We start from the raw sequence: 26,718 nt of genomic DNA, 5'->3' as shown, positions 1-26,718 counted from the left end.
CCTACCTTTCTAACCACTCTTCCACTACCAAAGAAACAGAAAAGAAAACCCAAATCTACACCTCCCATAACCTCTAAGAAATTCACTCAAAAACAAAAGCCTAAGCCTAAGCCATCCATTTCTAAAGATGATTATGTTCACATCTGTGACATAAAAGAAATTTCAGACATTGAACTCTATCTGGATGAGCTGGAGGATGTAAGAGGAATAGTTGCTTACAGACAGCTACCAGAGAGATTAGTGTTCAGATACAAAGGAGCTGGGGAAAGAACATGGCCTCTCCACAGGATTCTGAATGAAGGCTACTCTACCTTGATTAGAGTCTTTTCAGCTATACAAAAGGATTCTGGCTTTACCAGAACTGCCAAGACTGAAATTCTCAACAAGATTGCCAATATAAGGAAAACTTGGAGGGAGCCCAATGCTTTACCCAGGACTTTACTCATTCAAGAAAGGGGAATTACAATTCACAAATCACCTCATTGGTTGATGGAATTTAGAGATGATAAAGGAGTCAGAAGATTTTTCAGACTTGAAGACCAACTCAAGATTGCCAGCAATGAAACTCTCAAGGAAATGCAATCTAAGTTGGATATCAGTGTTGAAGATGAAGCTGAATTCTTCAGACAACTCCAACTCCAAATTGAGGAAAATGACAAAGGGCTAGGAAAGAAAACCAGGGAACAAAGAAGAAAAAGATGATTTGCTCAGGCTAAAGGAGTATCCTTGGAAATACTGTAAATCTTCAATTTCCTCCTAGTACATACATTTTTGCAGCATTTTCAAATTTCTACTTAGTTTCAATTCATATATCTGTTAAGTGTTTTGTTATCATCAAGTTAACCCTGAATTTATGCCTACAATTCTTATAGACATAAATAGGGGGAGATTGTTAGGAATATATGTGCATTAGTTTGATGATATGTTTAACAAAACACTTAAGTAGAAATTCAGTGTCTGTAGCCTCAACGGATAAGACCACTTTGGCTATCCGTTGATGGTGTAGCTTTACTTAGAAATAAGTCTAGTGTTGTAGCATATTTCAGTCTCTGTATTTAAGATGTAATTCTTAGAAGTTGAGAGAAACTATGAGTCATGTTGACTACTAGAAGATATGCAGATATGAAGGCCAATTATAAATATTTCATGCCTTGTAATTTTGTATAAATGAAGTGGTATCAACGGATGACTTAAAGACCTTCAACGGATGAGAAGCTAAGCTTCAATGGATGTCTCTAAAGCTTCAACGGATAACATCCTTCAACGGATGAGTGCATCAACGGATGAAAGCTTCAACGGATGTTCTGTTGATTAACCGTTGATAAGTGGTAGTTGTACCTACAAACAGAGGCACGTGGGTGAACAGAGATAACTGAAATGTGGCAGCCTAATTTCAGGAACATCAGAAAAAGCAGCCGTTCTACTCTAGTATAAAGAGACATTAAGTCAACAAAGTACTGGAGTGAACTGGAGAAGAAACAAGTGGAGATCTTACTTTATTATTTTATATATCCTTGTCTTCACTTGTAAACTTGGTAATATATATACCAAGTAGTAGCTAGTAATTAGATAAGAATTTTTCCAGAGCTGTTTACAAAAATCTTGAGAGAAAAATTATCTAGTTTGTACTAGGATGCAGCTGTGATCAAATTCTTAGATCACAGAATTTCTGAAATACCATCTCTGGTGGAACAACAAATCCACCAGAAAAGTTTTTAAAGGTTTATTGTGTTCTTTACATTTGTGTTTGAATATATATCTGTCTGTATCAGCTTAAAGCAATTCACACACTTGTTCATCTTGAACACACAGTCTTTATAAACTGCTCAAAACTTGAAAAAGTTTTGAGATTTACATTCAACCCCCCTTCTGTAAATCTCATTGTTAGTTCTCTAGAAATAACAATATCACTGAGGTTTGATCAATTTCTTGAGCTTCTTCCAGTGAATTAAGTCATCAAGTCTGTAGACGAACAATGTTACTTAATCCTTTGACATATGTTACTATGAGAGATTTCTATGACGATAGAACCACTATTTACTTGTTACATTCTTATTTGAGTTGAGTTAAATCCTCGAATAAACAAATAGGCTATGACATATGCCTTTCAGGTTACAGCAAGACTGCGGGTGTTGCTGCGATCTGAGTTTGAGTTTGCATCACAACCTGCGATTGTGATGGTGCAACAATTTTTGGCTGAGGCATGACTCCTTGCGGCTGCGTCTGTGCAACATCTTGCGGCTGCGGTGGCGCAACACCTTGTGGCTGCGGTGGTACTACTACTTGTGATTGTTGCCGTATAAAATTATGAGCATTGATCCTTTGTTGGCTTGGTGACTCTTGATATTCCTCTTGTGGCCTTCTTCAACCATTAACTCTTGGGGTGTGTGTATCTCTACCCCTCCATCATTGTCGATATGAGCCACTCTGAATATCGCATCTACTTTCCCAGCTATGGCTCCCACAACCGACGTCTTCAGGTTCTTTTCCTTTTCTTCTATATTCTTAGCTTCTTTTCTTTTTTTTCGGATGAGGGCATTCACTGTCGTGAAGACTTTCTTCCCTTTTGAGGGGAGTATTTGTACGCTTATGAAGCCCTACTTCATCTTGATTTTCATTCTTTTGTGTTTCCAGAATTAGCGTCTTCAAATCTTCATCGCTTAATTGGATGCCAAGACACTCCTTCAAACGAGATAACGTCCTTCGTTGTTTCTCAATCTCTAGATCATCGCGACAGATTTCACTATCAGTATGTCCAGAGCGATGTGCATGTGGGACTATCCTTTGCTCTTGATTGACTCTCGTTGAAGCCTTTGTTCATAATATGAGATATCTACAATCAGAACATCTTCAGTATATTGCAAGCGACGGAGTGTTACCCCCCGAAAGCATTTATCGTGGGATACACGATCTTCCTTATTTTATTTTTCACAATTTTCCTTAGATTTTTCATCAGTTGTGTTCTCCTTAGAATGGTACCTTCGAGGGTGATGATGGATTTCCTCGGCCTCGATTAGACCTAAGCTTCTCCTGAAGTGATTTCAAGAATCTTTCACCTGATGGAGTGGTTCCAATTAATCACCATTATTTAAGCGTAACAGTGGTTTATCCTCATGCTTCTTGAAGCATCTATCTTCCCGTCGTTGAAAGCGTCCATCTTCTTGTCGCTTGAAGCATCCATCTTCATGTTGCTTAAAGCGCACATCTTTATTTCGCTTAAAGCCTACATCTTCCTACCGCTTAAAGCATCCATCTCCTTATTGCTTGTTGCGTCCATCTTCATGTCGCTTAAAGCGTACATCTCCATGTTGCTTGTTGCGTCCATCTTCATGTCGCTTAAAACATACATCTCCATGTTGTTTTTTGCGCCCATATGTATCTTCACCCACGAGTTTAGTGATCAGAGCAGTATCCTCAGAATAATTCAATCATCACGGAGTGATTGGTACATGTCTAACCTTAGCTTGTCCACGACAATTCGGGGTACCTCCCTCTATCATCGGAGCTTTCCTACGTGTCTGACCAGATTGGTTTTGCGACCACCTCTTCTTGTCTTCCTCCGTCACATAGTACTCAATCTTAAATCAAAACTATTTAATGCATCACCCATCCGAAAATGTTGCTCCGTCAGATCCGCGTTGCTGATGAGAATCGACAACGCTCCCCTAACTAACGGAGTTCTGCATTCTTCATAGCGTTTATCTTCATTAGAGTTGTAACCGTTGTCATGAGAATTTCCGCAATTGTTAGACATCTTTTTATTTCAAAATTCGATTTGGTTCAAGCCTTCCTTCTAGCGCCAATTGGTTAACGGAGGAATTTGGTTAACAAAGATTTAAGGTTCGCGACCAGAATCAAGATCTGCAGCGGTGGTCCTTTCTTGTGAGAGTCATGAAATTGTGGTGATTCTGATGAATCGGGGGTTGAGATCGTAAGGGTGTTTGGTGGTGGAGTATAAAGTTATCGCTTCCGATCCCCTACAATTTGCCTACGTACCTCCTTTTATAGAGGATCAAGCCCTACGTAGTTCTGGGAGAACAAAAAACCTAGATGGACTTGGCTTCTCATTCCGTGACCCAATCGGAGTTGTCGAACCAACTTCCTATTATAACTCGAACATTGATTTGCTTTAGGAGTGCCCAACGATATGGCCTAGTCACAAAGACCCAAGGCTCGGTTACGACTTCAGAACTTCACGGATAAGGAAACTCCCCAGCCGGTGGATATCCCATCTGCTACCGCTATTTTCGTCGATCGTAACCGCAAGCATAACTATGACTTACCGCAAATGCTCAAGCGCATCCTTGCCCCCTGATGAGAATAACCCACCAAACTACAGGACAAGTGATCCCAAGCGTATAAGTTCAAAGTGCGAGATAACCCTATAGTCATCCGACGAGGACAACCCGACGAATGCAGAGACAGGGCTCCCAAAGCACAAATAAGCGTTTACGATCGTTCCCCAACGACGATAACCCGCAAGACTACATAAGGACGCCTTCAATACATTTTCCGTGACGTTGGGCTCCCGGAGGCCCTGTTCCTTACTCAGGGAGAGGTTTTGGTGCCCTTCGGAGGCCCCCTTTCATGCTTGGGGCGAGCCCTAAACATGATTGGGCTCCCCTGGGGGTTCCTCCAGCTTACTTGCGTACTTTTCAAATTCTATTCACTTCCCAGTTTAGTTATGAGAGCAACCTCCTTACTAGTTTACTAGAGTTATTCATTTTACATTGCGGAGCGGCTACCCTGTGCGACAGTATAGCACGGGGCGTGCCCGAAGAGGGATTCTCTAGCACGGGGCGCGCCCAAAGCGGGATTCTCCCTAAGGGGTCTGGGGTTATTTTCTTGGAGTCCGGATCATTCCTTGCTTCTTGATAACTTTATTCTTTCTCCCTTAGCTTTAAAACACATTTATTAAACTTTTTTTTACCAATACTTGTTCTTAGTCGTCATCGTCTACTATAGTGGTCGTCATAACACTCTTGTCGTAGCGGCCATCATAACATTCTTGCCGTAGCGGTCGTCGCACACCTCATTCAATTGAATCATTATATTCTTTCAATGTAATGTTCGTCGTAAGTCTTACTGTAGAACTTTACTAATCATCGCCGTAACTCCTTATTGTCGATAGTCATTGCAAACGAATCCCAGTAAGAGCTAACCCCGTATTGAGCGCTCGACCTTCTTCTTTCTTGACGATGATCCAACTCATTTACTCGAAGATCCGATAAAATACCCATGACAATTTTATGGCATAACAATTACCAAGTTCCCAAGTTCAAATCCCGCCAACAACAATGAATTATATTATTATTTATATTTATAATGATACAAATAAGCTCTCACAAGTTCGAATCTCACCAATAACAAATATGTTTATTGTTATTCATAAACATATTATAAACATACTAATAAGGCTAATGATTCAAATCACATCAATCATACATTTTGTTATGCTAATTAATTTAAACTAGAATTATACATATTTAAATTAAAATTCTCATAATAAGTCTATAATTCTATACTAATTAATTTTAATATTGTGTTAGTATATATTATTTTTTATTAAAATTCTAAATATTATATAACATAAAATATTGTAGTAGACCCATGCTAGTACATATAAAATATAAAATATGTTGATTAATACATATAAATTACTAATATCAAGTTAAATTAATAGAATTTAATAAATAAATATGTATATTTTATTTCATAAATACTATACTTTACAATAATAACCGGATGAGGTATAATTTGGTTCAACGGTTATTCCCAAATTTTGTTTATTAAAATAATAATAAATAATGTTATATGTCCGTTAAACTACTAGACATAATCTACTTATCCTACTAAATTACGACAATAATTTATCCTATTATTAAAAAATAAATAAATAATGTTATATATACGCTAAACTACTAAACTCTTAAACTAAAACTACTAGACATATACTAAACTCTTAAACTACTAGACATATTTTCATTATCTTACTAAACTACGACCACAAATTATTTTATAATTTTAATTATATTTATATATTTATATAAATATTTTAAAATTATAATATAACGGAATTAAAAAAATTATAACATATAAACAACAAATTACGGTCCCCCTCCAAAAACAAATTAAAAAACAAAAGAAATGTGTAAATCGGGTATCATTTGTTTGTCGGGTAAAATCTGAAATAACAAATTAGGGTAAATATAAGAAGATGATTTGGGGCAAATCCACAAAATCTCGATCTTCAATCACTCTTTCACAAACATAGATTCAACTTCATCCATTCTCTATAGCTCCTACTAATCTCAATTTCAGGTATGTAGCCTATATTTCCGCTTCCATTTCTTATTATTGCCATAATTAGAATGATTTTATTGATAATTTCCCAAAATTTAAATTTGAATTCTGAAATTTGTATGAGAATTTATAATTGTTTTATATAATTTGTCTAATTACTGTTTTTAATTAAAGTGAAAATTAATATTAAGTTGTAGAGAGTAAGATGTTTCTATGTGCTTAGAATTGTGGTGATACCTTACTGTAACGATAGAAAGTTGTTTAGGTAGTAGGCACCGATGAAGTGTCTACACACGTGCGTTTTTAGTATCGCGGTTTTTTCGTGTTACCTTGTGTGTTCCGGTGCCATGTGCCTGAATTGAGTACTTGCTTAAGCTGCATTAGTGAAATGATGGTGAATTTAGAGAAATGTTTTAGGTATTAAGGCGAAAACTACATTAGAATGCTACTCGTAATTTATTAACATTTCAGGTCAAATACTGAGATGAAAACAGCAGAGTATAACATTAGAATACTACTCGTAATTTATTAAACATATGAGGTCGAACACTGAGATGAAAACAGCAGAGTATATCACGAGTACATAGAGTTTATTTATGTGCGGATTTTTAAAATTTGAAAGAGTATCTTGTAAATTATCAAGTGCCATTATACTTGAGAAAACATAGTAGAGCAAATTAAAAGAATATATCGTGCATATTATGCCATAGCTGTTATATATATAAAAAGTATGAACTTAAAAAGTATTGATGTAACGACTTGTCAAAAGATTTGTCTTATGTTATGTAGACGCACATCACTATGTTTTTAAGCTTTTCTGGTTATGTATCCTTTTTCCGCTTACACTTGCTATCATGCTGTATATGTTTTTAGTTTCTTTATGATACTCTACCTTTTATGGACTGCAATTGCTATAGCAACCATTCCATTTCCAGATTATCATATTGCGATTTGCAGGGAAAGCAATATGCTGAATTTGGCTCTGTATTAAATGCAAATAGAGAACTTGCATTTTTTATTATCTTTCACACCAAATACTTCGGAAATTCTCTTAAGATTGAGCTGTTGATTTGGATGTATGTTTAAAGTCACTAACGCAGTAAGATGGAAGAAATCTCAGACCCTAAAGCAAATGCATTAGAGCGAGTACTTCCTACTGTCCCAAATGGTAAATTTACTGCATCAGTGCAAATGGAAAGTTTTGCGGCTGTTGATGCTCAAAAAGTATCAGGTGAAGCAAAGGTTGAGGGATATGTTTCTGTTGGTGCTAGGATAGTACGTTCTCTAGAAGATTTAACTAAACTTGTACCTTGTAATGATTTTGCAGAAGATATAGAATTGTTTGATTCTGGTCCCATGCAACTACAAGCTGAAAGCTCCATTGGAATATCAATGATTCCTAAAAAAGTTACAACGTCCCATACCCATGACCATGAATCTGGTTCTGAAATGGTCAGTAATGAAGTAATGCAAGAAAACCATGTAATTGCCACAGAAAATACTTACCAAAAATCTGAATTTGACCGTATAAATATGGAACAAAAAGAAAGCATTCCAGAAGAAGTGATCCATAAGTCTTTCATGGAATCCTCAACTTCCTCGATAGATATTCAATTAAATAATCATAACAGTTATCAATCAGGACTACCACCTGAGAATGCAGCAACAGATTGCATGCAAGTCCAATTGGGACACCGAAGTGATGATGCTATAAAGAATTCTGGTCTTGAGGAATTGGTAATAGGTCAGAAAAAAGTTTCCAAGAGTCCTATCCAGTTGGTAGACATGGGGAAAAGAGGACGTGGTCGGCCCAGGAAAGTACAAACTGGTCTTGAGCAATTGGTACTAGGTCAGAAAACTGCTGCCAAGAGCTCTAGCCAGTTAGGTGACACAGGAAAAAGATCTCGTGGTCGGCCCAAAAAAGTACAAAATTCTCCAACTTCTTTTTTGGAGAATATAAATATGGAACAAAAAGAAACAATGCCAGAACAAGTGACCCAGAATTCTTTCTTGGAGTCCTTGACTATTCCGATAGACAGTCAGTCAAGAACTTATAACAGTGATCAATCAGGACTGCCAACAGAGAATGCAGCAAACGATTGCAAGCACATTCAGTTTGGACATCAAAGTGATGATGCTACAAAGATTTCTGGACTGGAGGAATTGGTAATAGGTCAGGATACAGTTTTCAAGAGTCCTAGCCAGTTGGTAGACGCAGGGAAGAGAGGTCGTGGTCGGCCCAGAAAAGTACAAACTGGTCTTGAGCAATTGGGACCAGTTAAGGAAACTGCTGCCAAGAGCTCTAGCCAGTTGGAAGACACAGGGAAAAGATCTCGCGGCCGGCCCAGAAAAGTACAAGATTCTCCAACTTCTTTAGGGTGTAATGTCAAAGTGTTACCAGAGAAAGGAAAAGATTCTCAGGAATTTTGTGTAAACAGCAGCAGATCATTGCGCTCAAGGTCACAAGAGAAATCTATCGAACATAACTTCAGTAATACTGTGGAAGAAGGTGGTGACAGAGAGAAACCAAGGAAGAAGAGAAAAACTCGAATGGAGGAAAATAGGGTTGACGAATTCGGTAGAATAAGGACACACCTAAGGTACTTACTACACAGAATAAAATATGAGAAGAATTTCCTTGATGCTTACTCTGGGGAGGGATGGAAAGGACAAAGGTTTGTACTTTATTAAATCATCTATCTTTGTTCAAATTCTTTTATCATGTGGCATCGTTAACTGTATATTGCATGCTAAAATCTTATATATTGGGCTTTAATTCGTCTTGAAAATACCTTGCATGCATTGATGAACACAATTGTTGCTGATGGGCGTTTTAGTCAAGTGAGTAAGTGACCATTTTGGGAATGGTGAAATTAAAATATACTGAGATGAACACAGCTTTATATATTATCAGAATAAGAAGCAAGTATGATCTATCAAAGAATATTAATTTTCTGAAGTGTTAAAGTATAAAAGAAAAATGGAAGATTTTTATATTAATTTGGTGATTTGACCCCAATGAAATAAAGCTTAATCATTTTTTGTAGGAGAGGGAAGTGAATATTATTGAAATTTAATTGTAGTACTTTCTGTGTGGTATCATACTATTAGGTAGTCCATCTGTTCAACACAATGATTCTGAAAAACAAACTTACCCTCTATAGGGTTAACATTACATGCTATTAGTTTGTCATTTTGTTACCGGGCCTTTTGCAAACTGTTGATTGTGTTAAATAGTTATACCGGACATATTCATCTAGCTGGGAATAACGTAAAAATAAAAAGAGAAAATATTCAGTATGATAAGTCACAATAGGCATCAGGATCGAGCTGGCGAGTCACGTAATACATGAATATTCTTAGTTCAAGAGAATCAAATGTACATATGGAACTTGTGTTGTGTGTGTTCGTGCACAATTTAAACACTCATAAACAGGCAAAAGAACAATTATTAAAATTTGTAAACTAGAACTAGGCATTTTGATACCAAACTCCTCAAGTGCACAGAGTTTTTATTCAAATAGGGTGCCCTTCTAATATATGATTCTGGTAATGTTCTGATACAATATGGATATCTGTTAAGCATTACATGTCCAAGATATTCAGTGCACACCTTATGGCAAATTTTTATATTGCATAGACTATAATTAGCAGAACTTATATGATCTATCTGTGCCTGTACCTCTTCTTTATATATTGTGCACACATATGTGATTGTTGACATGGATATAATCACATGAGTTGAAAGAGAACCGAGAACAAATATGTATGCAAAATCTCAGATGTCCTACGTTTTTGTTTCTCGGAGGGGAAGGGGGGGTAATGTGTCGAGTGAAATATTTATGGAAAATATTTTGTTGGACAAGTCGAACCGAGATGGAGTTTTGACCTTCTGTCAGAGAAAAACGAACGAGTAGATCTCGTAGGATTCCCAAGAATATCCATTTACATTTTTATTATATCTTGAAACCTAGTAAAATAAAATTTCTTATTTCAAATCTTTTGATGTATATAGAGTTTTCTGATTTCTACTTAATTCTACTGCTTAGAATTTGCTTAATGTGTAATTATTCAGCCTAGACAAAATAAAACCTGAGAAGGAGCTTAAACGTGCAAAAGCTGAAATTTTCGGACGCAAATTGAAAATTAGAGATCTATTTCAACGCTTGGATTTAGCACGTTCCAAGGGAAGGCTTCCAGAAATTCTTTTTGATTCTCGAGGAGAAATTGACAGTGAGGATGTAAGTTGTGCTCTTTGCCTATGCGCCATGTTCCTCCTTTGATTTTGTTGACACTATAAACTGTGCATATATTAATCTTTTTAATAAGTTATTTATGTTGCGGTAGATATTCTGCGCGAAATGTGGATCCAAGGATGTGACACTCAGTAATGACATCATCCTTTGTGATGGTGCATGTGATCGTGGATTTCACCAATTTTGTTTGGACCCACCATTGCTGAAAGAATATAGTAATATCTAAAATTCTAAATCACTGATTTTAAAATTATGCTTTAAACTTTTGTTTCTTGTTCTTATATCTCCTTTTATTCCTCATGTTTGCCCTCGTGTTTTGAATGTAAATGCTTTAGTTCCTTCTGACGACGAGGGTTGGCTTTGCCCGGGATGCGAGTGCAAAATTGACTGTATCAAGTTACTTAATGATTCTCAAGAAACAAATATTCAACTCGGTGACAGCTGGGAGGTCTAGTACAGAAACTTTACTTGGCCATTTGCAATTGTAAATGTATGCATTTGATTTTGATATATTATACTCGTTATATCTGCAGAAAGTTTTTGCTGAGGAGGCAGCAGCAGCAGTTTCTGGGAAAAATCTAGATGATAATTCTGGACTGCCGTCAGATGATTCTGAGGATGATGATTATGATCCTGGTGGGCCTGATTTGGATGAGAAGGTGCAGGGAGATGATTCGAGTACAGATGAATCTGATTATCTGTCGGAATCAGATAATATGCAAGTTTTACCTCAAAAAAATTCGTGCGGGCTTCCTCCAGATGATTCCGAAGATGATGAATATGATCCTAGTGCCTTAGTTATTGATCAGATGTTCAAGGACAGCTCATGTTCTGATTTCACATCTGATTCTGAGGATTTTACAGGTGTGATTGATGATTGTGAGGATACTGGTAAAGCTCAAGGGCAACTGGCGTCAACCCCAGATCATGTCAAGAACAATGAGGAAGGGTGTGGGCATCCCGAGCAATGTGATACTGCCCCTCTGTATCCGAGAAGACAAGTAGAGAGTTTGGACTACAAAAAGCTACATGACGTAAGCTACTTCAGTTACATTTTGTAAATATTGCTATTTTTTTCTGTATGTTTAAAGATTTCACGCAAATTTGTTTGACCTTGAGTCGTAGGGGAAACTGTACACGTGATTTATGTTGTCTGATGAGACAAAAGTAATATGGAGGAACTGTTTAATTTTGACATCATTGTACTTACTCTTTGATAATTTCTCCTATGCACTAAAAAGAATGTTGCAAGGAGTTCCCCTCTGAGATCAATGCACTTCTCAAAGATCACTCTTTTCTGATAGGTCACCCGTACAGGGGACTTGGGTTAGTATATGATATTATAGTGCTAACATATTTTCTTAAATATTTGTCAAGTGTACGTTTACAACTATGGCATTATTTAGAGGAAAAGAACACGAGATATGTTGCATTTGTATCTGAGTTGGCATTCTACAAATCGGAATATTTAGAATGAAATGATGATAGTGTTTCCACACTTTGTAGATTGAGTTCTATAAAATGTATGACATCCTTGCTATTCTTTCAAGTCAACTTGATCTAATTATTTGTACTGATACAAACCAGGTAATTCTAGGTACATCTAAATTTTACATTCCATTGTTTATTTTTTTCCCTAATAGGATGATATTTAATATTATACTTATCCTTGCCTGAATTGGTTATTTGGTTACTAAATCTCTTGTTTTTGTAGGAAGAGTATGGGAACACATCTTCTGATTCAAGTGATGAAGATTATATGGCTACTTCATCACCAGATAAAAATAATTCTGATAAAGAAGCTACAGCAACGGAGCATGGAAAAGAGAGCGGTGATTTGGAGCTAGACCAAAAAGTTAGCGAATCCACTCATAATAGGAGATATGTAAAGAAGTTTGCTGTTGAAGGCACAGATTCTTTGCTTTCTAGATCGTGTGAAGACTCTGCAGTACCTGTCGCTAGTAGTAAAAGTACTTCAAGAGCATTGTACGGGGAACATGCAACTCAGGTATTGTAGTCCTCAATTTTTAAATTTTGCATAGGATCCTTGTTGTTAAGTGGAGTCAGGTCGTATGTTATGCTTGCCACAAGCAAAAGTATCTTCTTTCGTTCGGTGGTTTGTATGTCCAAGAGTTTGTTTTGACTTGAGCGGTGAAGATTGATTACAGAATGTAATGCACATGTTGCTTCAATAGATGCTTTTTTTGAAGATATATATATAGGCGTACAAGGGGAGGGGTGAGGAATTGAACCATGATCGTTGTCATTAGCAGGGCTGCCTTTGCTTTAGACTGAACCCTCAACCATTGATGCAGTTTTATTTGCAAGGGAATTAATTTTTTGCAAACCCTTTTAACTGCAAGGACAACAATTAAATGGTAGTTAACATGCAAAGCTTGTTTTATGTCATACATGCATTATGATGTTATATTATAGTGCTTTGTTATATTTAAGTAGAAGCATGTTCTGTATACTAGTGTGTGCAACCAGCAGTACAGTTTTGCATATATCAATGCCAAATAGGAAATGCCGTCTATCAAATATTATCCACTTTTTATACATTTCCACTGTGCATTAACACCTTGATATATATTTTGATGTGCAGAGACTCCTCCAATCCTTCAAGGAAAATCAATACCCTAAACGAGCTGTGAAAGAGAGTTTGGCTGCAGAATTAGCACTTTCAGTCCGACAGGTAAATAATAAATTTCAAGGAGTTATTTGTTTATCAGTCTTTTTTCTCCTCGTTCTCTGCAAGACTTTGTTTGTTAAAACAGGTTAGCAACTGGTTTAATAATAGACGTTGGAGCTTTCGCCACTCGTCAAGTTTTGGATCGTCTGTAGCTGAATTTAAGTCAAACGAAGGTACTCCCCTTCAGAGAAGCATTGACATGTCTGGATCCAGCTTGAATACAGTCTTGGACAATGCTACTTGCAGTGAAATTGAAAAGAAGGAACAAGATATGGGAAGCCTTGGTTTGACAGAAGGTTGCGACACATACATGACGCCTAAAGTTCGTAGTATTACGAAAACTTGGGAAGAAAGAACCAAAGTTAGTAGTGACGCCACAGCAGAACCCACTATAAGTTTGGAGACTCCTAAACTGAATTTGGAAGATGGTTCAGCAAACCCTGAAAGTGGGGAAAAGTAGAGTATCTAGTTAGGAAGTGTGATATTTATCTCCTGAGTTTAAATCTTGATGGGCCCTTCAGAAGCCTTAACAATCAGGAGCAAGGAGCACTAAGAAAAATTCCTAGGGCGCTGGAAGAATGCGTTCCTTTGTTTGTAGTCACTATAACAATCCTTGCATTCTGCAAAAGTGAAAACAAACTTGGTGTAAAAGCAAACTTTCTGACTTGCATAATAGGTTGTCGACGATTTTCTCATTCAGGTTTGTGTTGTTTAGCCCCAGCAAGGATGCTCAGGAAAAGGTAATAAACTATTGGACAGAGTTTAGAAGAGTTGGTAATAATTTTCAATCTATCTCCTCGTTCAAATGAATGGTTATACCTTGTGAAGATAATCAAAGATTTGTCATCATACTATCTGCTTGATGATATGATCAAGAATTGCATTTGGAATGAAGGTTTTGTTTGGTGCCACATGTGTTGCAACTAGAAGCGCCATTTTCAGGCACTCAAGTTGTGCAATCGGCAGCTTTAATAAACTCCCGAATACAAGTTTGTATTCAGAACCTGTCAAATACATTATTTCGACCTACTTTCAATATATTCATAAACATCTTCTGTACCTTTAGATATTAAACTGAATTGGTTAAATTTTCTTGAAATTCCATTTTTGGGTGAAATGTGGCGTGCAGTATTAACTTGGTACATTTTTTCTGGCGGACAATACCCACTTCATAATTTTTAAACTTACATATATATTTTAAATTGTTTAACCATAATGCTTGTAGTTTATGGCCAGCAAAACAAACAAATGTAAAAAAGAAAATATAATGATCTTCATATTCTTCAACAATTTGTTCCTGAACTGTTACAATTTTTCCGAGTTTAAACGAGAACACACCAAAATAATTTCTAAACCAGCCACCAATCCACTAAAGAATGGTAGATGGCTTTAATTTTGGATCATGATTGAACCTTGAACATACTTCATATATGCAAAAGTTCTAGAATGGTTGCATTAGTTATCCATTATATATTACAAATACCACAGAAATTTACTAAATTTACTAATGCTTACTAGACCTGCTTCAAAGATTAATTTAAAAATCTCAGCAAATCTGTTATACCCAAAATTTGGCATTGAATTGACTCGGGCCAAACGCGGGCTAGTTACGGTCAAACTCGATATTGCATTGTGGAAGTGAGGACGCGTCCAAGTCTACGGGACGCGTCTACTTGTAAGAAGATATGTTAGTCTAATAATGAGGGAGTATGGGAGTGCATGATCAGGGAAGGACGCGCCCAAGCTATATAGACGTGTCAATCATGGTAAAAGTACCTTGCTAGTGTGATCTTGTGGCAATGGAAATTGGAGGACGCGCCTATTTCTATCAGGACGCGTCTTGTGGATGTGGCGTGTTGTAAGGAACGGTTGATGAAGAAATAAGGATTGGTTTTATAAAGGTGAGGACGCGCCCAGATCCTTAGGACGCGTCCTGGGTTTTGTTAATACACTTTTGATGGTGACTTCAGGGCAAATCTTGCATGGAGAGGAGCAATGGAGGTTATTTTTTACTAATGTATTTGTTGCATGTACTCTTTGTAGAATTCCCTCCTTGAGACGGTAAGGGGGGATGTCCGTGAACAGCTTGAAGGCCTCCAGGGGTATGCCTGATGATTGAAGGTCTCCTCCTGTATTCAACGGGTGTCCTAGTTGGGGATGTGGGGTTAACTTTGGTGTGTGCTTTGGGAACCCTGTTCTTGCATTCAACGGGTGTCCTCGTTGGAGAACTTTAGAGTCATCCTGCACTTTGCACCCAAGAGCTTGGGATCACCTGTCCTGTTATCTGGTGGGTTATCCTCATTCAGGGGACAAGGATGCGTTCGGCACTTGGGGTGAACCGTGGCTATACCTGCGTCCGTACATCAAGGAAAATAGCTGTAGCGGAGTGTTATCCTTGCGCAGGAAGATGCATTATCCGTGAAGTCCTGCGATTACGGACGAGGCTTGGGCCTTCGCGGTTGGGCCTCATAGTTGGACATTCCTAAAGCTAGCGGAAGACGGACTTTGGATGGGCTTCTACTGGACCTAGGAATAAGAAGTCTAAGCCCATTAGATTTCTTGTTCTACGAGAACTACGTCAGGCTTGATCCCTATAAAAAGGGTACGTAGGCACATTGAGAGGGTAAGAAGTTGAGAGCTGATAAGAGAGCCACCACTTACTCTGATCAATCTCAGCCTAAAACAACCACAAACCACCACACACCGCTTGATTTTCCGTGAAAGAACCACCGTCACAGATCTTAGTTCCGGCGAGAAACCTCAATCTTTGTTGTTACCAGATTCCTCCGTCAACAAAATATAAGGAGTAAAAGCTGTCCTGGTACAATTTACGAGCAGAACAACACATTCTTTTCCATTATTCTAGTCAAAGAGGCTGCCTGAATTTTCACTCGCATCCGTATTATATTTATAATTTATATAATTAACAAGAAAATTACAATAATAATAATAATAAATAGTAAAATGAAAGAATGAAAATTATGGCTCAGAGAGCTTATTGTGCTCGATGAAAAGCTTAAGCTTTTCTCGTACAAAAGGTGTCATTAATATTAGCATCTCGGAAATATCCAGTGAGGAGTAGGTGGGACATAAAATAAATCTTTTAATATCAAAATTTTGAAAAATTTATGAAAGTGCCCCCAAGTCCCAACGATTCAAAAATTCAAAATATAAGGATTTAGTAACAAAATATAATCGATGTTTCTCGGTAATTAGCTTTTGGATCCATTTTATTAGCCAAGAAAATAATGGAGAGAAACACAGAAATAATATTTTTTCTGTCCTGTTTTTGTTATCCATCAATCTAAATTCATCTTTTATTCAACCATATCAAATATAATGATAATTATTCATAATGTATAACTAGAAAAATCATTTTTTCCTTCTATTTACCTTTGATTTACCATTTATTCAACTTTTACTTATCATATTTATCAAATTGGACAACTATTTCGGGATAACTGAAAATGATAATATTGGACAATAAAATCGCGAGTAGGGAGTACAATAAAATCGGGACGGAGGGAATACAATTGATAAAGAGGCTGGGCTTTATTTTTTGTCAGGAAAGAGACGGGACTTTGATTAAGAATTTTAATAGAAAAATACTCCAAAGTATGTACTTAGCTGCTTAAATGAGTACATTAAAACTAAGTAGTTTTGTGTCAAATTCTAAAAAACAATGTTTTAATTCATAAAAACTAAATTTTAATAAAAATTGCAATGCTTCTTCTTTGTTTAACGTGCCAACATTTGTTGTTCTCGATCTGGTTTGGCAGCAAGAGCTTTTCATCAAGTACATTAATAGAATTTAGGTAATTTCAACCAACTATCATCAGGTAAAGAGGGCACAAACACGTGACCTCAATTCTGGAAAAAAATCGGAGTAACTAATGGTTATCATGATTTTTTAGTAACTAAGAATTTGCTGAATGAAATTTCATGTACATGAGGAATATTTTAAGAAGTTGATATACTGACTCATATTTAGCATCTAACTCTAATTGCAGCACATCAAGCATATCAAACAAATCACACTGCAAGTGATTAGACATAAAATACTATCAAGTTCAATACCAGAAAACACACTGTTGAGCCATTTCACCAGTAAAGAAACTAATAAAAACATCTCTACATATATTATCTAAAAATCCACGAGTAATCCAAATGATGATTGCGATGACATATATTAAACCAATATGATGCAACAACTTTGTAACAACTTCGAATAAAATAAAGATGTTATCCCAGACCCAGTTCATTTAGCTATGTGCTAACTTTTAAGTTACTTTATAAATGTACCACAGGGAAGCTTAAAATCTACCAGAACTCCATAAGAAATCAGACCAGAGAGCCTAAAACAAATTGCAAGAATAGTGTGGATATAGATTAATGATCTTTTTGTCAATAAAAGCTGAAAATCCAAAATCATGGTAAAAATCACAATTAAAAGCTAAAAATTTCTTTGACATAATCTAACATAGCTCTGGACTTAAATCCAAAATTAAAGAGGCATTGCACAATTATATATTTCAATGCGAAAACTAGAAAATACAAGAAGATAAATGTCTGTAAATACAACTAAGATGAACTAATTTAAAAGACAAGTCTTTGCATTATAACCGGTGCCATCACATTTTTTACAGGTTTATTTCTTTGATGTACTTTGAGACTGTGCAACATGTATGTCCGAAGGAACCCTTGTAACTTTCTTTGAGCGTCCTTTTGTTTTACATTTTGAGGGATCTCGAATAGTAATATTGGACATTATTGTAGATGCCTGAGAAGATTGGACAGGTGGACCGGTTTGTTGGAGGAATATCTCTGTAGCTACAGTTTTTTTTTGTGCATCACTGACATCATATTTCTTTAATAGATCATGTAAACAATTTGAAGCCATTTTTAAATTTGATTTGCAATTTACTGCTTTTTCGTACACTTGATTTGTGAATGTGCGAAAACTCTAAACTTCCAACGCACTAACTTGTTCATTACTTGATAGAAACGGAACTCCACATCTTTTGTCAATAGTTGATGCAAATAGATCATGTAGTTTTATATTTAACATTCAACGTCCACCTCTTCAAAATATATCTTTTTTGAAAAGATTGTAGATCAAATTTTTGTTTCATAAGGTATAAAATATGTCTTGTTACATATTGAATTCTCAATGATCAGAAAAAGCTCAGGATCTGGCTGTTTGGATGTCATCAGGATCTGATGTACCGTCATGATTTGGTATGTCATCAGGATTTGCATGACATCAGTATTTAAAGACAGTCAACATTAGAGGATTTGTTCTGTTCCTTATAATGTGGAGCAGATATCTATTACGTCTGAGAGATAGGACTTTATCTGTTTAGTTTAAGATATGTATCAGTTTCAGTTAGTTTTTGATAATGCATATCTTAGATTAATCTGTTGTAGCTGGGTAGTTTATAAATACATTTTAGGTCATCACTTAGAATATATCACTCGAGGATCATTCGACCTAGAAGCTCTCAAGAACACCATTATTTTTTGAGAGGATTTTGTAACAGTTTTTATCAGATATATAAAAAGCTGTTATATTTTATTACTTGTTCGAAATATTTATAAAATTATATCCAACTCCCCTTAAATAATTGTATCTTTACTGGGCAACAATTGGTATCAGAGCACACTGATAAATTTACAATCAGAAATGATCTAAACATGTCTCTGAACAAGTATGAAAGCATTAAAATTCCCATTCTGAAAAAGACTGAATATCCAACATGGAAGGTGAAGATGCTCATGTATCTGGAAGCTACAGATCCAGATTATCTAGACATAATCAATGATGGACCCTTCATGCCAACAAAACTGGTGCCTGCAACTCCTACTGTTGCTGAACACTATCAACTGAAGGAGAAGACAGAATGGACACCAGAAGAGAAAGTAGCTGTGCTGAAAGATGCAAAGGTAAGAAACATTGTGCATAACAGTCTTGATTTTATGATGTCAAACAGGGTCATAACCTACAAGACTGCCAAAAAAATCCGGGATGCTCTTGAAACTCAATGTCAAGAAACCATGGCCATCAAGAAGAATAGAAGGGCTGTTCTGATTCAAGAATATGAACAATTTGAGGCCAAGCCTGATGAAAGTCTCACTGACATCTATGACAGATTTCTGACTCTGCTAAACAATCTATCTTTGGCGGGAAAGGTGTATGATCGAGAGGATTCAAACACCAAGTTTTTGAGAGCTTTGAGTGAAGAATGTGAGACTCAGACTTCAATCATACGACATCAGTATGATCTGGACGTAATTACTCTGGATGAAGTCTATGGCATACTGAGAACTCATGATTTGGAGGTTCAGCAAAGGAGAGAGGAAAAGCAGCAAAGGAAAATCTGTTGCTTTGAAAGTTAATGATAAAGCTTCAAAAGAAAAGTCTGTTGGAGCTGTATGAAAGAAGAACAATTTGCCAGAATCAAATACTGATGATTCATCATCAAATCCTGATGATGATACTGATTCTGAAACTGATGAGAATATGACAGATTCTGATATCATGCAAATGGCCGCATTGCTGGTTAAGGGCTTCAGGAGAATGCAATTCAGGAAGTCTAGGAACAACAGAAGCTTCAGGAAGAAGTTCACTGGAGGTGAAAAGAAGTCAACTGGGAGAAAAGATGGAAATGACTCTAAAGCTGGGAAGCTAGACAGGACAAAGATCAAGTGCTACAACTGTGATGAACCTGGTCACTTTGCCTCAGAGCGCAAGAAAATAAAGCATGATAAAGGGAAGAGCAAAGCCCTGATCACTTCAAGCAAGAATTGGATGAACTCCTCAGACTCTGAAGATGAAAACACATGCTATGCACTAATGGCCAGTCTTGATGATCCTGCTGCTTCTGAGCCTAAGGTACAAACTCCTTTATTCTCTTTTGATACTGAAAATATATCTGAATTGATATTTATTCTTAAATCATTGCATGGTAGTTTTAAGAATAAGACTTTAGAAAATGATAGACTTATAACTGAAATTAACACCTTAAAATTTAGGAATGATCAGTTAGAGTCTGACTTAATTCATCAGATAGAGTTGAAGAAGGAATGTAAGAGAGCTAAGCATACAATTAAGATTCTTGAGGCTAGATACAGTATGCTATAAAAGGATCTAGAAAATGAAAGAAAAACCCTTAAAGCCTGGACTGATTCAGGCTAAAAGGTTCATGAGATGATCTCAAAGAAAAACTGGAAAGAATGCCTAGGCTATAAAGATGGAATTAAGGATGTTGACACTGAAAATAAAATTTCCCTTAAAACTCCTGTTAAGTTTATTTCATCAGAAACTGATGAACCCAAATCCACTTTTGAAAAGGGTTTAACATCAGTATCACAAGAAAAACTGGTAAGTGATAAAACTCGGAGAAAGAAAAGAAAGGAAACGATTAAGTCTGTTAAGAAAGAAAAGAACATAGGACTTTTGACAGCAAGACAATTGAAAAAGAAAATATCCGAGGTTACTGACAAACCTCAAGTAAAAAGTCCAAAAAGAAACAGGAATGGTAAGAAAGGTATCTCTAAGGATTCAAATTATAAGGTTGTTCCCAATGCTCCTAGGAAAACTTGTTTTAACTGTGGAAATACTAATAATCTTGCTATTGATTGCAGGAGGAATAAGAAAAGGAAAACTGCTATTCCTGAGTCTGATGTTAGGGGTAGATCAGTATTTTATAAACCAAAAAATACTTATTTTCATTGTGGTAATAGTTGGCATTCGATTTATACTTGTAGTTCTTATCACAAGTTGTATCAAAATTACTATGAACCTTTGCCTAAGTTTAATAAAGTTTCTTGTGTGATTAGTTCTATTAATTTTACTAAACTTGCTTCTGACAAGACAAATCCTGACAAAATAAAGACTATCAAAAGTACTCCTTACACACAAAGGCTTAAGTTGTCCAAAAAGAGGACCCAACAAGTGTGGGTCCTTAAAAATCCTTCTAATTAATTATTCTTCTGATTGTAGGGTAATAAGAAAAATACACTTGTCTTGGATAGTGGATGTTCAGGACACATGACTGGAAATAAATCCCTGCTGTCAGAATTTGAGAAGAAGGTTAGCCCATATGTATCTTATGGTGATGGAAATGTAGGACATACTCTGGGATATGGTAACTTGATAATCGGAAAGGTAGCAATATAGATGTAGCTCTGGTGGAAGGACTAAAGCATAATCTTCCGAGCACCAGTCAAATCACTGACAGAGGTTATCATGTTGTATTCTATAACTCATACTACGAAGTTGTTCATAACAAGTCAAAGAAAATTATCTTGATAGGATACAGACATGGTAACATTTATGAAGCAAGGCTACATGAAAGTCTTAAAAAGGAAGCTACTTGCCTTATCTCTAAGGCATCGGTAGATGAGAGCTAGAACTGGCATAAGAAGCTCTCACATCTCAATTTCAACTCAATAAATGAACTTGCCAAGAAGGAGCTTGTAAGAGGATTGCCAAACATGCTATACTCAAGTGATGGTCTTTGTGATGCTTGCCAAAAGTCTAAACAAAGAAGAGTATCTTTCAAAAGCAAAATAGAATTCTCTATCTCTGAGCCATATCACATGCTGCACCTGGACCTTTTTGGACCAGTGAACATAATGTCCATCAACAAGAAAAGGTACACACTTGTAATTGTTGATAATTTCATTAGATATACATGGGTCTATTTTCTATACAGGAAAGATGAAGCTCCATAAATTCTTCTGGACCATATAAGGCAAATTGAAAATGGATCTACCCACAAAGTGAAAATCCTGAGAAGTGATAATGGCACTGAATTCAAGAACTCAAAGATGGAGGAATTCTGCAAGTACAAAGGCATTGAGCAACAATTCTCATCTCCTGTTACACCTCAGCAAAATGGTGTTGTTGAGAGGAAGAACAAAACCTTAATAGAAGCTAGCAGAATTCTGCTAGAAGAAGCAAAACTCCCCACTTACTTCTGGGCTGAAGCAGTTACACAGCATGTTATACTCAGAATGTCACTCTGATAAATAGACATGGTGTTACTCCTTATCAAATGCTAAAAGAAAAGAAGCCCAGTCTCAAACATTTTCATGTATTTGGATGTAAGTGCTTTGTTTTGAGAACTCATACTGATCAGCTTGGAAAGTTTGAATCAAAGGCTGATGAATGAATCTTTGTTTGATACTCACCATCAAAAGCTTACAGAGTGTTCAATCTAAGAACACATACTGTAGTAGTCTCCATCAATGTATCTTTTGATGATAAGAAGATTCCTGGTTTTGAAAAAGACACTCATGAACGTTTAATCTTTGCAAATGAAAAAACATTGTTGGAATCTGGATCAAACTCTAATGAACTGTCAAATCCTGATGATCCAAATCCTGACACTCCTTCAGATTCTGAAGATAATCATTGTGCTAATGAGCCTGCACAAGTTGAGGGAGGGCAACAACAAAGGTCAGCTGATGATACTAACACTGAAGAATCATCTCAAAGTTCATCTCAATCCAATGTTGATTCAACATCTGAAGAACATGAGTCAAGTCCCAATAATTCATCAGGAAATAACCCAACAGATTCAGAGGGAGCCTCAAATGTATTTGATGAGGAATACAATTCAGGGGGAACATCTAGTTCCAGAAGGATACTTCCCCGTGCCAGAAAATGGACTAGGGATCATACTCCTGATCTGATCATTGGAAATCCTGACGATGGTGTAAAGACAAGAAGTGCAACACATAATGAATGTTTATATCATAATCTACTTTTAAAAGAAGAGCCAAAGAAAGTAAAAGATGCACTCAAGGATGCAGATTGAGTCATGGCTATGCAAGAAGAATTGAATGAGTTCGAAAGAAATAAAGTGTGGAAGCTGGTGCCTAGACCTAAGAGCAGGTCAATTATGGGCAGAAAGTGGGTCTTTTGAAATAAGACTGATTCTGATGAAATAATCATCAGAAACAAGGCAATATTGGTGGCAAAAGGATATTCTCAACATGAAGGTATTGACTATGATGAAACATTTGCTCCCGTTGCTAGGTTGGAAGCAATCAGAATCTTCTTGGCATATGCTGCTCATAAAAAGTTCAAAGTCTTCCAGATGGATGTCAAGAGTGCATTTCTCAATGGAAAACTTGAAGAAGAAGTCTATGTTGAACAACCACCAGGATTTGTAGATCCTAAACATCCTGATTATGTTTACAGACTTAATAAAGCACTCTATGGACTAAAGCAAGCACCTAGAGCATGGTATGAAACCCTTGCTCAGTTTCTACTTGAAAGTGGATTCAAAAGAGGTATAATAGATAAAACTCTGTTTTATCTGAATAAAGGTAAATATTTGCTTTTAGTTCAAATTTATGTCGATGATATCATTTTTGGATCAACTAATCAAACACTGTGTAATAAGTTTTCAAAGTTGATGCAATCAAGATATCAAATGAGTATGATGGGAGAGATGAGTTACTTCCTAAGCTTGCAGATTAAACAGACTGATAATGACATCTATATCAATCAGTCCAAGTACACAAGAAATCTACTGAAGAGGTTTAATGTGCAAGAAAGTGCGACTGCAAGTACTCATATGGCAACTGCTACAAAACTTGATCCAAATGAAGGTACAACAGTTGATGTGACAACCTACAGAGGTATGATTGGATCTCTGTTATATCTAACTGCTAACAGGCTAGACATTATGTTTGCCACTTGTTTGTGTGCAAAATTTCAGGCAAATCCAAGGGAGCCAAATCTTATTGCAGTAAAGAGAATTTTCAGATACCTCAAGGGTACTGTTTCTCTTGGACTTTGGTATGCAAGAGAAGCTGATTTTGCATTATGTGGTTATTCAGATGCTGATTTTGCTGGATGCAAAATAGACAGGAAAAGTACATCAGGAAGCTGTCAGTTCTTGGGAGGCAGATTAGTCTCATGGTTCAGCAAGAAGCAGAAATCTATTTCTACATCAACTGCTGAGGCCGAATATATTGCAGCTGGGAGTTGCTGTGCTCAGTTGTTGTGGATGAGAAATCAGCTCATGGACTATAGATTATCATTCTCAAAAATTACAATTTATTGTGATAATCAAAGTGCTATTGCTATGACGGGAAATCCGGTGCAACACTCTCTTACAAAGCACATCAGTATTAGATATCACTTCATAAGAGAGCATGTCATGGAAGGAACCATAGAGCTTCATTTTGTTCCTACTGAACAGCAGCTGGCTGATATCTTCACAAAGCCATTATCTGAAGCAACATTTACAAAGCTTGTGAATGAACTTGGTATGGTTAATTGGGACAAGTAAATTTTTATTTTATCTATTTAATCAAATCCTGATGTATATTGATCAAATCCTGATATGTCCTAAGTACTGTGATTTTCAGATATTACACCAGAAATATTTGATGTATTCTATTTTTATATGCATGAAAAATTAAGTGAATTTATTTGCTAATTGTGCATGTCCGAATAAATATATCCTGTCATCATTACACATCGATCTAGGGAGACGCGCCTCAAAAAGAAAGCCTTTGGTTAATTCATTAAGTTAACTCTACACTTAATCATTAATCAGTCCTCTAGTCCCTTGATATTCCATTGACTATTTAACCGTCATTTCATCTCAGACATATCATCTTCTATTCTCACACAAAACCATTCTCTCTCTTTTAATCCTTATTATTTTCTTCCTTCATAAAAATGGTTCTTGTAAACATGTTTATGAACTATAAAAACTTCAACGTCGAGTTCAGTTGTGGTGACTGGGATGCCATTCCTGATGAGATATAGAACTTGGTTCCATAAGAGGTTTGGACAAATCTCTTATTCTTTGAGATGGACTATCAACTCCATCTTGATCGCTTGAAAGAAGAACGGAGAGAAGCTCTTCTTCAGCAAGAATGAATCATCCATCTTGCAGTGCTAGTTGTCAATAGCAGGAGAAACTAATCGATAGTTTTCCTTCTTAGACCAAGGCTGTTGATGTTCACCATCTTAGACTAGGATTGTTTTGTAATCTTTTGCATGTAATCTACAAATTTCATAAAATGTACTCTTTTGATATATTAATGAAATTTCTTTTGATTGTAAGATTTAGTCTTTGTTTATCTCATATTATGTGCGTATGAATGTTCTTTTTGAAGCCTGTTAATCTTTACTTCATCTAATTGAACTGTAATTCTTGATGAATGTTTTGATTAAAATTATGGTTACTAATAATTTGTGATGCTTTGACAAACAAATGTTGAATTTGAATCGACATATCCTGAGTTAGTCAAATCCTGACAGAAGAAAGGTCTCAAATCCTGATGACAGGTCAGCACGTTCTAATTCAGATTATTAGTGTTAATCAATCTCTGAGTAAGCTTTATTGTTGTAATTAAGTGTCCCACTTAATTAATGATTATTGGTGGATTATCAGATAAACAAATTTCTATAGTTGTGTCTTGATATAACTGTATGTATTTTGTATTTACTTCCGCAATTTCCTTCAACGTTAAAATCAATTACTGAGATATTGTTTCCTGTTCGAAGTCAAATTCGCTAGGTTACCTTCTTCATACAAGTGTGTTAAACATATTTCTGAATAGTGAAGCTATAAAACCAGAAGAAATTTTGTGACACAATTCATCATACACATAGTTTCAATGCACACATCTCACACTTACTCTCTCGCACAAGCTATTCACATCATGACAACTTCTGAAGTTTCACCAATCTTCAGTCAAACCAAAATCATTCATGGAAACACATTTGGCACTAATAATTACTTAGCTCTGCTTACACATTAGCAGCTACCATAATCTTTTCATGATATTCGGGATTTTCTCCTTCTATGTCCAATTGGATATGCTCTCACAAATCATGTTAAGGTGTCATACAGGGCTGTCATGCAGGTCTGGAACACAGCAGTGGTAAATTCAACACATACTGGCTTTTCTTTTGAGTATAAGGACTAAAGATATGAAGTTAATGCTGACATTCTGCTTCAAGCCTTGAGATTTCCCACTCTTGATGGTGCTCCTGATACTCACACCAACGAGCAGCTGTTTGATATGCTAAGGACTTTAGGCTATCAAGGAGAAATCACAACCATTGGAAAAATGGTCAGAACCAAACTGAAAAGAGAGTGAAACTTTTTCTTTGACTGCATCAGTAGATGTTTCTTGAATAAGACAACAAACTTTGATGCTCTTCCATCCACTTCCCTGATAATTGGGTACTCTCTTCTTAACTCTGGTAATTTTGATTATGGTAATACTATATTACAGTTCATAATTGCGAGGATAGCAGATGCTTCAGGAGTAATAGGGTATCCTAGATTTTTACAACTGATTTTCACTTATCTATGCCCTAATGATATATTTGATGATAATGAATTATGTTAGGTCACATAACACTATAGAAGGGGGTTGAATAGAGTGTTTATACAATCAAATCGATTTCAACACAAGTATGTAACA

At 36.2% G+C, this 26,718-nt stretch overlaps 1 protein-coding gene across 4 annotated transcripts; it reads left to right on the top strand.

The window, feature by feature from the left end:
• The first annotated feature begins 6,164 nt into the window (after nucleotides 1-6,164).
• Nucleotides 6,165-14,310, top strand: LOC141667538 (pathogenesis-related homeodomain protein-like). 4 transcript variants are annotated; one of them, XM_074474064.1, is made up of 10 exons: nucleotides 6,165-6,321; nucleotides 7,261-7,534; nucleotides 7,631-8,978; nucleotides 10,379-10,544; nucleotides 10,651-10,774; nucleotides 10,895-11,007; nucleotides 11,093-11,593; nucleotides 12,274-12,567; nucleotides 13,165-13,254; nucleotides 13,337-14,310. In XM_074474064.1, the coding sequence occupies exons 2-10, from the start codon at nucleotides 7,408-7,410 to the stop codon at nucleotides 13,709-13,711; spliced, it is 3,138 nt and encodes a 1,045-aa protein (XP_074330165.1). In that variant the 5' UTR covers nucleotides 6,165-6,321; nucleotides 7,261-7,407; the 3' UTR covers nucleotides 13,712-14,310. The 4 variants fall into 4 exon arrangements, with proteins under 4 accessions (XP_074330165.1, XP_074330163.1, XP_074330164.1 ...); XM_074474062.1 differs by having other exon boundaries at nucleotides 7,261-8,978; XM_074474063.1 differs by having other exon boundaries at nucleotides 6,166-6,321; nucleotides 7,392-8,978.
• Nucleotides 14,311-26,718: the final 12,408 nt, after the last annotated feature.

Source organism: Apium graveolens, chromosome 6, assembly GCF_009905375.1.
Source record: "Apium graveolens cultivar Ventura chromosome 6, ASM990537v1, whole genome shotgun sequence".
NCBI lineage: Eukaryota > Viridiplantae > Streptophyta > Magnoliopsida > Apiales > Apiaceae > Apium > Apium graveolens.
Note: the sequence above shows the minus strand (reverse complement) of the source record. Positions and strands in the feature narration are given on the sequence as shown.

Excerpts from the sequence above, each read along its gene's own strand:
- LOC141667538 (XM_074474062.1), top strand. The coding sequence starts at position 7,408 with ATGGAAGAAATCTCAGACCCTAAAGCAAATGCATTAGAGCGAGTACTT. Across the intron at positions 8,979-10,378 it reads GAGGGATGGAAAGGACAAAG|CCTAGACAAAATAAAACCTG; the intron begins GTTTGTACTTTA and ends GTAATTATTCAG. Across the intron at positions 12,568-13,164 it reads ACGGGGAACATGCAACTCAG|AGACTCCTCCAATCCTTCAA; the intron begins GTATTGTAGTCC and ends TTTGATGTGCAG.